Here is a 14,047-nt window from a genome sequence, read left to right as displayed (position 1 = left end):
CAAGGTTCTCAACAACCTACTGACTTTGACCCCGGGGACATTTGGCAATGTCTGGAGACATGTTACAACTAGTAGTAGGTAACTCCATCCACCTGGCAGGCCAGGGATGCTCCTTAATGTCCCACAATTAACAAGGCAGCTACCCCACAACTAAGGACCATCTGATCCCTAAGGCCACCGGTGCCAAGGTTTGGGACACCTTAGCCTCCAGTGTCCACTGGCACATATCTAAGCTGTCACCAAGGTAATGTTTGCTGAGAATTAAACTAAAAATGGCAGCTGCCATTTGTTAAGCTGCTTTAGTAGATGAAATCCAAGCACAATGCTAGCTCTGTACTAATACGTTTAATTCTTATGAAAATCTTATGGTGTGTTATTTATTCCCATTTTGCAAAGATAAAGAGGTAGTAACTTGCCCACAGCCCCATAGCAAGTAACCAAGTTCTCCATACTACCCCCCCCCATATTGCCCTTTCCCAAACCAAGAGCTTTTGTGTACAGTAGAAGCAGTTAAAAGAACCTTAACTGTAACGTCTGGGGACAGAGAACCCAACACCTGTGACAGAACATGGTAAGAGCGGTGGAGACCTCCAAGAGTGTCCCTGGGGTGGGCATACGATTTACACCCATTACTTCCAATTCCTTGGTACTTTCTTATTTTAGAAAGTCAAGTAAGCAGTAAAATGGCAGCCTTAGCATCTTCCTTGATTGCTGAACTGAAATTAAAGTGTCTGTAGAGGAAAAGTGGAATCAATAAAGCATATGATGATAAAGGCGCAATGCCCAATCGATGTCACATTTTATAAAGGATCTTTCGATCTTCAGTTGATCCCTCCATGGCCCAGCAGGAGCCTGGAGAAAGGCCACTGGATAAGAAGATGTGTTCAAGGCCACGGCGGTGGTGCCTTATCCACGAAAACAAAACTGCTACAGACTAAAAAACCACTGGAGCATTCTCCGAAGCGACAAAAAGAATTTAGCTCAGATTGACAAAGGACTCATGGGTTCCTGGTTCTCTCTTTGAAAATATATATTTCCTTATATAACCCAGTGTCATTGTCACACCCACCAGGATTAAGGCCACTCATCCAATATCCAGCTCTATCAAATTTCCTTCCTTACAGAAAAAAGGACTCATTAGGGTTGGTTTATTAAATCTGGCTCCAAACAGGGACAACACACTTCCCCCCCCACCACCAAAGTTTCGCATAACCTAGCGCAGTCTCTCCCTTTCTCCCCCACAGGGTTAACTGACTACAGAAACTAGGTTAGCGGCTTTAGAAAATGTCCCACATTCTGACTGGTCTATTTACTCCCCTGCACTGTAATTTAACTGGTTCTTTCATCCCCTGTATTTTTGGCCAATGGAAGCAGCTTTAGAGCTCAGGCCTCTCTTTCTCTGACAAGAATGCTGCACAGGGGTTCTGTGCGCTTCATGTTCGAGACATCAAGGGGCACATGTCTGCCTTGTCCCACTTTCAGCCATGCCACACTTTATCAGAGGGCTCAAAGGTCCTCTGATAAAGTCCTAAGATCCGCATCCACCTTCCCACTAAGGCTCCTGGCTATTTGTGACCACACTCCTAATCAGTTTTCACCATGGGCCTAAGTGGTGACTCTCTAATTTTTTAAAATTTTCTACTAGTCCAAACACATTCATTGGGCGGACTCTGTCCCTCACTGGCTGAGCCTAATTGGTTTCTATGGACTATGATTTGTACAGGAAAAGCAGGACCAACTCTTTTTACTCTCCAATTTTCAGAATAAGAAGCCGGTGCCCTCATTACATCCCATAGAGTTTGCTTCCGACAAAATTCAACAGTATCAAGATACATTTTTATAACACGTTTTTAAGGGAAGAGACTCTGTGAGCAACCCAGCTGAATTCTAAAGGGAGTCAGTTAGAACTTCACATTTGCCTAGTGATACCAGACGCCCAGCAACCTGGCATGATCACTCGACCCAACAGTGTCTGCGCAAGCCTTTAGTCTAGACAAATCAGAGGCCCGGGCAGAGCCCAAGGATCGTGGCAAAACCAGGAGAAACTAACTACCTGTTCCAGACACGACTCCAGAGACAAATGCCAGACAAAGATGTGACTTTTCGCTTTCCTGTTTGCAGTGCTTGGGGAAGAACCCAGGGCCTTGTGGATGCTAGGCAAACACTCTGCTGTGGAGCTATTCCCGGCTCCCTAAGCCTTTTTTAAAAGCTACCTTCACAGATAAAATTGTCTGTGAACATCATAAATTATTGGAAATACCCACAAGGGTGGTTGTGATTAAAATAAGTGGCTTTTTTTCTTCTTCTTCAGAAAAAAAAAAAATAAGATGAAAAGCAGGAAGCCATAAATTATACAATGATAAAAATCACGGCAACTGGCACAAAGCCAGCTCGAATGTGTAAAGCTCAAAAACAGAGGATGTGAAGAACCCAAGAAAGCCTGGGACGCTAGTAAGTTAACTGTAGAGATGGCGCTTTATCTGGCAGATACCACCGAAGACAAGTGGATCTGAAAAGCATAAGCCCAGAAAAAATGTAGTGGGGCCGTCAGTAAACAAATACATGGAGATATGGGTTTTTTTCAAATGTTCACTTCTTAAAATGTCTTTAAACTATAATTATTTAAATAAAGAAGTAGGCTGGTACAGGTCGGAAAAGCTACTAACTCTTGGGAAGATCACATTTCTCAGGCTGACCTGGGACTCTGTCTTAGACACACACACACACACACACACACACACACACACACACACACACTTCATGACAACAGGGGGAGTCAGGCTGAGAGCAACTTCACTAAAAAACAGCTGGCCTGCTCTGACCATTTCTGTATCCCGCCCCGCCCTCCTCTTTTTATATAGGGAGACCTACTTCAAAGAGAATTGATCCACAGCCATGAGAACCTAAGTCCTGGCAGGAGCAGATCCTCTGCCAAATAAAGCCTCTTAGGAATTCAACAGACCACAAGGAAGCTCTTGGGTGGGTGGCCCGGGATGCAGTTGAGCCATTTTAGTGTATGACTGGCCAGGGATCTGAGTGGAGACACTCAACCATCCTGCTCCTGGCTCTCAAGCTAGCGTGCCTCCAAGTCCTCCCAGCCCTGGTCTTCAGGTCTGCCCTAGGTTTGCTCCAGATGTCCTTGTCGCACTCTGCTCCTGGCTTTTCCACGCACACCCTAGGTATTAACCTGAGACCACGCGACAATAATTGTCCTACCACAGATCATTGTCTTTTTTTTTTCCCCCCAGAGCTGAGGACCAAACCCACCCACCCAGGGCCTTGTGTACTTGCTAGGCAAGCGTTCTACCACTGAGCTAAATCCCCAACCCCTAGATCATCGTCTTATACTTCATTTGTAAAGCTGATTCGTAAAAAAACAAATGGATTTAACTCAGACAGTGGGTTAATTTCCTCTTTCCCATTCTTATCTTTGACTCATCCTCGAATCCTGTACCTTTCCACCTTCTTGCTACGGACAGACAAAACTTGAATCCTTCCCAGGACCCTTAGTGTGCTACTCCACTCAGGCAAAAACTCCACACATTGGGCTCCCCCGTGACAGTAGGGGGCGCTGCAGGGGCCTGCAGGAGCTCTGCTTAAATCTGATCCCTTGCGGTCTGGCTGAGGCGAGGGGGAAGAAGCTGAGCGCTCCGTCTGAAGGGAGAAGCTGGTCCAGCCTGTTACCTGGCTACTCCTCACCCCACTTCCGCCTGGGGCCCGGAGCAGGGAAGCAGGAAGTGTTGCACCGGAGGACCAAGGCATGGGCCCTGCCGTCCCCGTGGTCCTGCTGCTGCTTTTGCTAGGTGAGCCCCAGGGGCAGGGCCAAGAAGCGGGGAAACAGAAGCACTGGACTCAAGAAGGCATCATATGGTAACAAGGATGCTGCTTGTGAGTGGCATCATGTAAGAAACTCCTGCGAGATTATTGCATACACGCCACCGTTTTAATGTCGTCCCTGGTTAGATAAAGCAGTAAACAAAAGTCCTTGTCTTCATGAGACTTACAGTCAGTGCACGTATTAAAAAAATGTAAATTATAAAGCATATTAATGGGCAGTAAATGTTATGGAAGGAAAGGGGCACCTAAGGTTCAGGGACCAGACAGGCCTGTAATCCCAACAGTCAGGAGGGCTGAGGCAAGAGGATCACATGTTTGAGGTCAGACTGTGCTACAATCAGGAGTTCTAGGCCAACCTAGCCTACATCAAACAAACGAAGTAACAACAACAACAACAACAAGAAGAGCTATGCTGTAATTTTTAACAGGCTAATTTGAGCAGACACTGGAAAGAGACTGGGTGATAGCAGAGCACTTGGCTAACATGTTCCAACCCTGCTTTGCTCCAGGGATTCCCCAGCCAGGGCCATGAGGGAATGAGGAAACGACAGACACACAGACACAGACACACAGAAAAGCTGGGGTTGTGTGGGCTCTCTGATGGAGAACTGCAGCATGTTTATTATGTACAGCTGAACAAAGAGGCGGGGTTATTACATACAGATAAACATAAGAGGTGGGCTCATTAATACAGATAAACAAAGAGGCGGGGTTATCACATACAGATAAACAAAGAGGCGGGGTTATTACATATAGCTGAACAAGAAGGCGGGGTTATTACATACAGATAAACAAAGAGGCGGGGTTATTAATACAGATAAACAAAGAGGCGGGGTTATTACATATAGATAAACATAAGAGGCAAGGTGTATGGTATGAAGCTGGATGGAGGAGGCATGTTTAGCTGATTTCCTAGGAGCAGTGTTTATTGGGAAGCATTCTTCAAGCCATACAAATTAGTGGGAGGAAGCTACAGTGGACATTTTCTGCCCACACTGTCAACATCCACACATGAACCAAGGGAAGGCTCTTCCCTCTGAGCCTCACCCCTCGGCTGAGGTGGAGGGGCTTTGGCATTTCCCCACAGGTCTGAGGCTAGGGTCCTTGACATGGACCTTGCCCATGTCAACAGCATGCATTCACTCAGGACTTTATTCACTCATGGCTTCCTTCACTCCCTATAGGGAGGAAGTCTTCATGGAAATGAGCAAGTTAAATGAGGCCCAGGCCCTGGGAAACTCCATGTCAGGCAGAGGAAAGTGGAGGCACTTCTGGTATAATAAATAACTTGTTATTTCTCTGGTCTACAATTGATTAAAAGAAGGCTATACCGTCAGTAGCAAAGACGTAAGAGGTAGCAAAAAAGATACATAAATATTGTAAAAGGACAATTCAGTTAAAAAAAAAAAACCATAAAAATGAACAGCCTATAAAGCTCAAAAGCATCCCAGGGCATCACTGTATTACAACTGAACATACTTGATTTTCCTGACAATGACCCTGAATCATCAAGTAAAAGGTAAACTTCGGTTGCTATAGGCAGGTAGGTCTAAAATTATCAAGAGCCCCAGTAACTGGTAGATATTTGTAAATTTTAGCTTTACCACCAGTCTGGAAAGCTTTCTGTTCAGTGAGCTTAAATATAAGATGTGTTACTATGCAATAATGATGTGGTGTGTTTTCTGTAGGGTCTTGCCAATACTCTTTTGCCAAAAAGAAAAATTTGCAATCAGGTGAGTAAGTAGTCTCCCCCCTGGCTTGGGACTGCTGGGTTTGAAACTAGAATTGGGGGTAGGGGTGGCTGGAGAGATGGCTCAGTGGTTAAGAACACTGGCTGCTCTTCCAGAGGACCTGCGTTCAATTCCCAGCACCTATGTGGTGGCTCACAACCATCCATAACTGTAGTCCCATGGGATCCGATGCCCTCCTCTGATGTGCAGATGTACATGCAGAGGAAAACACCCATATACATAAAGTGCACAAATAAGTAACTTGAAGAAAAAAAAACCAAAACCTGGAATTGGGAAGCTTGAGTCTTAGGGAAGGCTTCAATCCTAAAAAAGGATGAGATGGGAGTTTGGGGACAATGATAAAATGGAGACCAGAGGCTGAACAGAACTCCTAGTCTGCACAGTTCCTTCTCTTCTTTGTCTAGTGTGTGGACGACCTGTATACCATGGACGTATTGTGGGTGGCCAGGCTGCTGCTTTGGGGCGCTGGCCTTGGCAGGTCAGCCTGCAGGTTGACCAGACCCACATTTGTGGAGGTTCCCTCATCAGCGACCGCTGGGTACTGACGGCAGCACACTGCGTAAAAACGTGAGTTGTAGCCGGGAGCTGGCACACAGACGGCTCTTCCGGAAATGGTTGAATGGCATCATGGGAACCAATAGGCTAGCACAAGTGTTAGGATCAGCAGGGCAGCAGAGAAGACTGTGTCATCCCGGAACGAACACAACCAGGGGACGGGGTGTAGACAATTCCCTTCCACTGTGCTAGCTCACTTCTGAAATACTAGTCCAGGGGTTTGTCTTGAGCTTTTGGGTCTCAAAAAGAACCTGAGCTTTCTCAGAGCCATTGTGTGAAAGCAAGTTGTCATGTGGTGAGCACTATGCGAAACTGGATCCTCCCGAGGACTCCAACTCAATATAAGTGAGCTGGAAACACTCTCCCCCAGCCGAGCCCTGAGATGACTGCAGTGACCCTGAGATGGAGGCGCTAGTTAGGCCACACCTGATCCCCGACTCAAAGAATCCGAGACACAAACATGTTTTCATTTACATCACAAAACATTGTCGTAACTAATTGGGCAACAACGGATAACTAAGATGCATAGAAGTCAAAATAACACGCTTTTTCATGAACAACTGTGAAAACTCAGGAAAATGGTACAGTGACTTCAAAATGCTGAGGGAGAGTTTCTTCCTTGCCCAGAATTGTATATTCTACCCATATACAAACCATGAATCAATAGGGTATAAACAGACATTTACAAATACTGAGAGCCGCAAAAACATTACCACTCACACGTCTGGGCAGGGAGGAACAGGGAAACACGGATCTAGACAAAATGGTACAAGAGGATTCTCAAGAAAATCATAAATATTGTAAAGGTAAGTTCAAGATGAAGCAGGGGGAGCAGACCAGGACAAGAAGGCCAAGGGCCAGAGAAGCAGGGTGGGGGTGGTAACATTGCCCGACAGTACTGCCTGGACGTACTGAGAAGTTTGTATTTCTAGCAGAGAGCTTGGGGACAAAACGATGAATCTGTGATGGGCATTAAGAAAACAAAATGAGGGGCTGGAGAGTTGGCTCAGTGGTTGAGAGCACTGGCTGCTCTTCCAGAGGTCCTGAGTTCAATTCCCAGTACCCACATGTCAGCTCACAACTGTTTGTAACTCCAGTTCCAGAGGATCTGACACCTTCACATGAATGTACATAAAATAAAATTAATTAAAAAATAAAAAAAAAAAAAAAAGAAAACAAAATGAGCTGGGTGGTGGTGGTGCACGCCTTTAATCCCAGCACTCGGGAGGCAGAGCCAGGTGGATCTCTGTGAGTTCCAGGCCAGCCTGGGCTACCAAGTGAGTTCCAGGACAGCCAGGGCTACACAGAGAAACCCTGTCACAGAAAAAAAAAAAGAAAGAAAGAAAGAAAAGAAAGAAAGAAAAAAGAAAACAAAATGAGAGGATGTTATTAACCTCAGGAAAAGCCAAGGGTTTTATGAGACATGCAATCACAAGCTACAGTCTAAGCCGCAGTCCAGGAGGCTACAAGGGGACAAGAGAACACTGACCTGACCGGTAGGAAGAGGGGGTGAAAACCAGGCATGGACAGAAGCTTCACGGTTTTCTACGGTTGTAATGAAGTCCACGGCCCAAATCAACCCAGTGGGGAAGGGCTGGTCTCAACTTACAGTTGTTCTCCATCACGAAGTAAAGACAGGAAGGACAGGAACTCAAGGCAGCAACCGAGGCAGACACCAAGGAGGAACCCTGCTCACTGGCTTGTCCCCAGCGCCTGCTCAGCCTCCTTTCTTATACCACCAAGCCCTGCCCTGGGGTCAGCTGAGAAAATGCCCCAGACTCACCTATCTGATTGAGACAGACCAATCAGATGGAGGCATTTTCTCAGTTGAGAATCCTCTCCCCAGATAATGTCAGCTGTGTCAAGTTACAGAAAAGTAAGCATGACAAGGCTGAACAGTGAGATGTGTAAGAAAGCTCAGGGCTTACCCTCTGTGTTAGGAACTCAAAATCCAAAAACGTGTGGGGTGGGTGGGAGGGTGTCAAGAAAGTGTTTCTTTTAAGATTTATTTATTATGTATACGGTGTTCTGTCTGCATGTATATCTGCAGGCCAGAAGAGGGCACCAGATCTCATTACAGATGGTTGTGAGCCACCATGTGGTTGCTGGAAATTGAACTCAGGACCTTTGGAAGAGCAGTCAGTGTTCTTAACCGCTGAGCCATCTCTCCAGTCCCAGCATTTCTTAAAAGTACCAGGGAAATTATTATCTGAAAGAGCTGAAAGTGACAGACTGCCTATGCATAGTGTGGCCTGCGAGCATTCTGCCAAGAACTGAAGTTATTTATTTTGTACATCTTAGGAGACTACCTGACACACACACACACACACACACACACACACACACACACACACACACTCACACACACTCACACACACACTCACACACACACACACATACACACACACTCATACACATACATACACACCACACCACACACACACACACACACACACACACACACACACATACATAGACTCATATACGCCCCCCACACGCACGCACGCACGCACGCACGCACGCACGCACGCACTCAACCATGGAGAATGGAAGAGGTTAAGTGGGGGAAACCAGGAGAATATATAGGGCAAATTCTGGCCACCCGCCTATAAGAAGAGAAGCCAGGAGACTGGAAAAGGACAGAGAAAGGACAAACTAATCTCAGCTCAAGATTAACTGAGCCCTGGTGGTGTCATCCTTTCTTGGTCAGAGACTTTGGGCTGTAGTTGGGCAGCTTGTTCTGATCCGCTGTAGGCCAGCACATTGCTTTCATTATTCTCTCCCATCATTTCCTCTTAGGACTTTGTATGCTCTTTTCTACACTGTGTGGCTTGGCTCCACGGATGTAAACTACTCAAGTAAAGGCAAGGAATACTATGTGTCCAGAATCGTCATCTACCCCAAACGGGACGGTCTTTTAGACGGAGACATTGCCCTGCTGAGACTGTCTTCCCAGGTCACCTTCACAGATGTCATTCTGCCCATTTGCTTGCCCAATGCCTCAAAGCAGCACACACTCCCAGCTTCTTGCTGGGTGACTGGATGGGGACAAAATAAGGAAGGTATGGGAGAGACGGGTGGAGAGAGGGATTGATTGATTAGTTAGTTAGTTAGTTAGTTAGTTAGTTAGTTAAGACAGGTTTTTTTGTGTAGCCCAGGCAGGCCTTAAACTTGCCCAGTAGCCAAAGTTAGTCTTGAACTCATGCTCCCTTATCTCCTGGAATTATAGGTATATGCCACCATACCTGGTTCTAGCTAATATTTTTCAACTAGATCAAAGCAATCTACAAGTCTTCAAATAAAATATCCTTTTGACATTTACCTGTTTGTTTACTTTTATATCGTGCCCAGAGTCTGACTAGAACTGACAGAGCAAATATTAACAATTTAAACACAGAATTACCTCTCCTTCAGAGACTACTAAACACGACTCAATGTTTGGAGAGTCTAGGTTTTGTTGTTGTTGGTGGTGGTGGTGTGTGTATATTAATTTGTTTATAAAATGCGTGTTAACACTGTTCCAGAATGAAGTAGAGATATGACAGGAATTCATCTGGAAGCATAAAAATGAGGAGGAGAACAATTTTAGAATAATTTATATTATCTACACTTTCTCAGACCTCTCCATAGCAAGGAAGGTGGCTGGAAGGTGGCTGATTCTGACTGTGGCCCTGTCCACTTTCCAGGTTGTTACAATCTTACATTCCTGTCTTCCTCTGCAGGTCAATACCCCTCTACCCTCCAAGAAGTTGAAGTACCCCTGGTTACCAGAGAGGCCTGCGAAAAACTGTACAACCCAATCGGCACTTTCATCCCAGAACTGGAGCGGGTCATCAAGGAGGATGCACTCTGTGCTGGCGATATTCGGGATGAGAAGGACAGCTGCAAGGTTAGTGTTTGCTCTTGAGGCACTCCTGTGCACCTTCCTTCCTTCCTTCCTTCCTTCCTTCCAGGAGATCTTACTGTGGCTCTAAGTGGTTTTTATCTGTTATTAACAGTAAATTATGACCAAAGCCATGATGGTCCTGACAGTAATTCTTGAGCTATGCTGGACAAATCAAATGACCTATATCAATATTTCAATTTATTTTACTTTATTTTTGAGATTATGATTACAACATTTCCCCCTTTCACTTCTTCCCTCTAAACCCTCCAATGTGCCTCCTCCTTGACCTCTTTTAAATGCACAGCCTCCATCTTCATTTCATGGTTGTTACATATGTGTATACACACACACACACACACACACACACACACACACACACACTCCTAAATAGATAACTATAACCTGCTCCGTCTATATAATGTTACTTGCATGTATGTTTTTAGGGCTGACCATTTGGTGTTAGATAACCAATTGGTACGCTCTTTCCTGGGGAAGACCATATCTCTGCCCCAGCATTCCTTAGTTGCCTACAGTCTTTGTGTAGGGCTGAGGAGGCCTCATGGGCTTTTCCCTGTCCACTCTGACATGTCTGTTGTCTTTGTTCAGCTCGCATTTGGGCAGTCATGTTAGTGAGACCCTGTGTAGCTTCTGATGTTACTAGGAGACATAGTCTCTCAGCAAACTCCTGGAACCCTTGGCTTTTAAATAATCCTTCTGCTCTTTCTTCCATAAGTTCCCTGAGCCTGAGATGTGGGAGTTGTGCACATTAAAAACAAAACAAAAACATCCTTAGCTTATCTGGTAGCTTGAACTTCAATAGAAGCCCATTGTCTTGATGACTTGAGGTCCGGGGACAGAGCTCAGAGCTACCACAGGCAGTTAAAAAGTGAAGGGCAAAGGATAGAGGGAGGGAGGGAAAGGAGGGAGGGAGGAAGAGAGAGGGAGGGGGAGGGAGGGGAGAGAGAGAGAGAGAGAGAGAGAGAGAGAGAGAGAGAGAGAGACAGAGAGAGAGAGAGAGAGACAGAGAGAGAGACACTGCAAGCCGGCAGCCTGGATTCACCAGGGCAATACAGCACATACTTGACTGGGATGAAGGTCCAAGCAGTGGCTGGGTTGGTTGGTTGTTTTTATGGTGCTGGGAGTCAAACCCAAGGCCTCACGGATGCTAGACAAGTCTCTACCATTGAGTAATACCCACAAACCTTGATGGCTGACAGTTGATCAGGAGAATGACATTTGAAAAGTATGTGATGAAATAGTATTAAAAAGATGAAAATTGTGTTTACCTCAGTATATTTATGAAAAATTATAACTCTTAAAAAATGTAATAACACCTGGCAGTGGTGGTGCACGCCTTTAATCCCAACACTCAGGATGCAGAGCCAGGCGGATCTCTGTGAGTTCGAGGCCAGCCTGGTCTACAGAGCGAGATCCAGGACAGGCACCAAAACTACACAGAGAAACCCTGTCTCGAAAAAAACAAAAACAAAAACCAACCAAACAAAAAAAGATACATCTTATGGGTGGAGCTTAAGCAGTGGTTAGAGAAACTCAGTTGTAAATGTCAGTTCTATAAACAAGAGTATCTCAAGTGAAAAACCTAATCTCTATTTTAAGATACTGGGGAAGGAGGCTGGACACAGTGCAGTCGTTTCAGGGCCATGGTTTCAATTTGAGCATTGAGGAGGAAACCGGGAAGGAAGGGAACAAGGGAGAAAGATGGCCACTAAAGAGAGGGAAAGGGGGAGGGGGAAGGGGGAGGGGAAGGGGAGAGGGGGGAGCTGGAAGGGGGAAGAGGGCACAGTACTGGGGGTTGGGGAGCAAACTAGACCTGGGAAAAGAACAAAGAAAATAAGGATTTTATTTACTGAAGCAGAGAACAGAAAGACAATAAAAAGTCAACAAAAGCCAAACTTTGTTTTAAAATAAAATTGGAAAAAGAGATAGCTAGACTGAGAAGTTAATAAGCTGATCCTAAAACTCATATAGAAATTCAAGTGGCCATAAACAGTCTTGAAAAAGAAGAACAGAGTTAGAAGACTCAAACTTTGATTCCCAAGCTTTCTACAAAGTGACAGGAATCAAAACAGTGTGGCCGAGCGTAAGACCAGACACACATGGTGAGCTGTGGACAGCATGATATCTTAAAGCTGTTACAAAACAGAGAAACAGGGACCAAATTACTAATGACTGTCATTTCATTCCATAGAAGAAATGAACATTTAACACTAAAAAGACAACAAGAAGCCATGGAAAAACAGGAGTAGTATATTACACAGAGTAAGTCTTGCTCTGTAGTGAAAACCTTAATGAGAAACGTCCCATTAATTTTCCTTTGCTTTTTCATGGTTAGTCAGATGAATATTTAGAAAGGACCGATGTATTTTTCCAAGGTCCCTGCCAATTTCACATTCTGTGATTCCAGAACTCCCGTGAGCTCTCCCTGAAGCAGTGGGAAGTCCAACTCCCTGGCAGCTGCGAAGCTCAGTCCAGGTCCGGCTCTGAAGAACTCTCCATCCCTTCCCGACTGATAACAGTCCCCTCCCGACCCCCCAGGCCTTCTCACTGCTGAGCTCTGGCCTTTCTGTCTCCCTTAGGGCGATTCTGGAGGTCCTCTTTCATGTCACACTGATGGTGTCTGGACCCAGATAGGTGTGGTGAGCTGGGGTTTGGAATGTGGCAAAAATCTTCCTGGAGTCTACGCCAACGTGACCTACTATCAAAAATGGATCAAGACCATTATCTCGAGAGCTGGGGGCTTGGGTGGTGACTGTACTTACGTGACTTCTTGTTCCCTACTTTCTCTGGCCCTCCTGGGATCCTCCTGAGCCTTGGCTCTAACATGATACCAACAGTATATAGAGCTGATGCTGCTGAGGAGCTAATGGGATGGGATGTGTGGAGAATAAAGCCTTGGGCAGAGGAATCATAAGAGAGTCACTGAGATTCCTGGATGACTAGCTTCATGATTTTGTTTTCAAGGTTCTTGATTTCCTCATGTTTTATTGGTTGGAATGCAAACAGCTAATAAACAAGGCTACCACTTCTCTGCATGGTTATTTTTTTTTTTTATTTTTATCCCAGAATAATGTATGTTATGAGGGAGGAAGGATTCTTTCTATGAATAAATATTTGTGGATCTGAGTTAAATAACTACTAGACAATCAAAATGATGTAAGGGAGGGTTGTTCAGGGAACTCTAGAAAGGGTCTATTGTGAACCTTACCTGCATCAGGGATTTCTTACCTACTCTGTATTTTTTGCCTCCTCTATTATCCTTTGCTTCCCTTCTAACCCTCTTCTATCCCTCCATCTGTAACAAGGAGTGCGTATAAGCAGCTTTGCTCTTTTAAAATGCCTGTGTGGTTTACTACTGCAAATGTTGTTAGGTTTGGCAGCACAGTCTCTAATCACAGCACCTGGAAAGCAGAGGACTGCAAGTCTGGGGCTAGCCTGTGCTACACCATGAGTTTGAGGCAAATCTGGGTTACAAAGCAAGACCCTTTCCAAAAAACATAGATCAATCAACTAAATAGATGAACGCTATGAGTCCAAGCCCTGAGGCCTCAGGTGAACAATCTTCTCCTACCAAGGTCCCATAATGTCTGCTTTATAATAAAGGCCTTCAAATGTTCAGACCAAGGAAAAGAGCCTCTGCCTTTAGACTGCAGGAGCTCAGAGCTTCGTTCTGAATGGACCACAGTCATTATCTTTCTCTTTGATTGTAGGCTGAGGCTTCTGTCCTGCCAGCCATTCTCAAGTAACCACACAGAGGCTTAATATGAATTATAAATGTTCAGCCAATAGCCCAGGCTTGTTACTAGCTAACTCTTACATTTAAATTAACCCACATTTCTTATCTATGCTTTGCCACGTAGCTCATGTGTGTTAGCTCATTTTCTCCATGTCCTGCTTCCTTGGGGGCTGGCTAGTGTCTCCTGACTCCCCCCTTCTCCTTCCCAGCATTCTCAGTTTGGCTTTCCCATCTAACTATATCCTGTCCAGCTACTGGCCAGTC

General features: G+C 45.3%; 2 protein-coding genes across 5 annotated transcripts in view; one reads left to right on the top strand and one right to left on the bottom strand.

Annotated features, from left to right (window-relative positions):
* The window catches only part of Sh3d19 (SH3 domain containing 19), a 169,984-nt gene that overhangs the window by 129,125 nt on the left and 26,812 nt on the right, over window positions 1–14,047 (bottom strand). The gene's annotated exons all lie outside the window — the stretch shown is intronic.
* On the top strand, window positions 3,626–12,955 carry Prss48 (serine protease 48). Its single transcript, XM_016003844.3, has 6 exons — window positions 3,626–3,803; window positions 5,526–5,570; window positions 5,993–6,155; window positions 8,943–9,205; window positions 9,866–10,032; window positions 12,627–12,955. Exons 1-6 carry the CDS (start codon window positions 3,761–3,763, stop codon window positions 12,855–12,857), a joined length of 912 nt encoding a protein of 303 aa, XP_015859330.2. The 5' UTR covers window positions 3,626–3,760; the 3' UTR covers window positions 12,858–12,955.

Source organism: Peromyscus maniculatus, chromosome 6, assembly GCF_049852395.1.
Source record: "Peromyscus maniculatus bairdii isolate BWxNUB_F1_BW_parent chromosome 6, HU_Pman_BW_mat_3.1, whole genome shotgun sequence".
Taxonomy (NCBI): domain Eukaryota; kingdom Metazoa; phylum Chordata; class Mammalia; order Rodentia; family Cricetidae; genus Peromyscus; species Peromyscus maniculatus.
The sequence above is the reverse complement of the archived record's forward strand: the minus strand, read 5'-3'. Positions and strand labels throughout refer to the sequence as shown.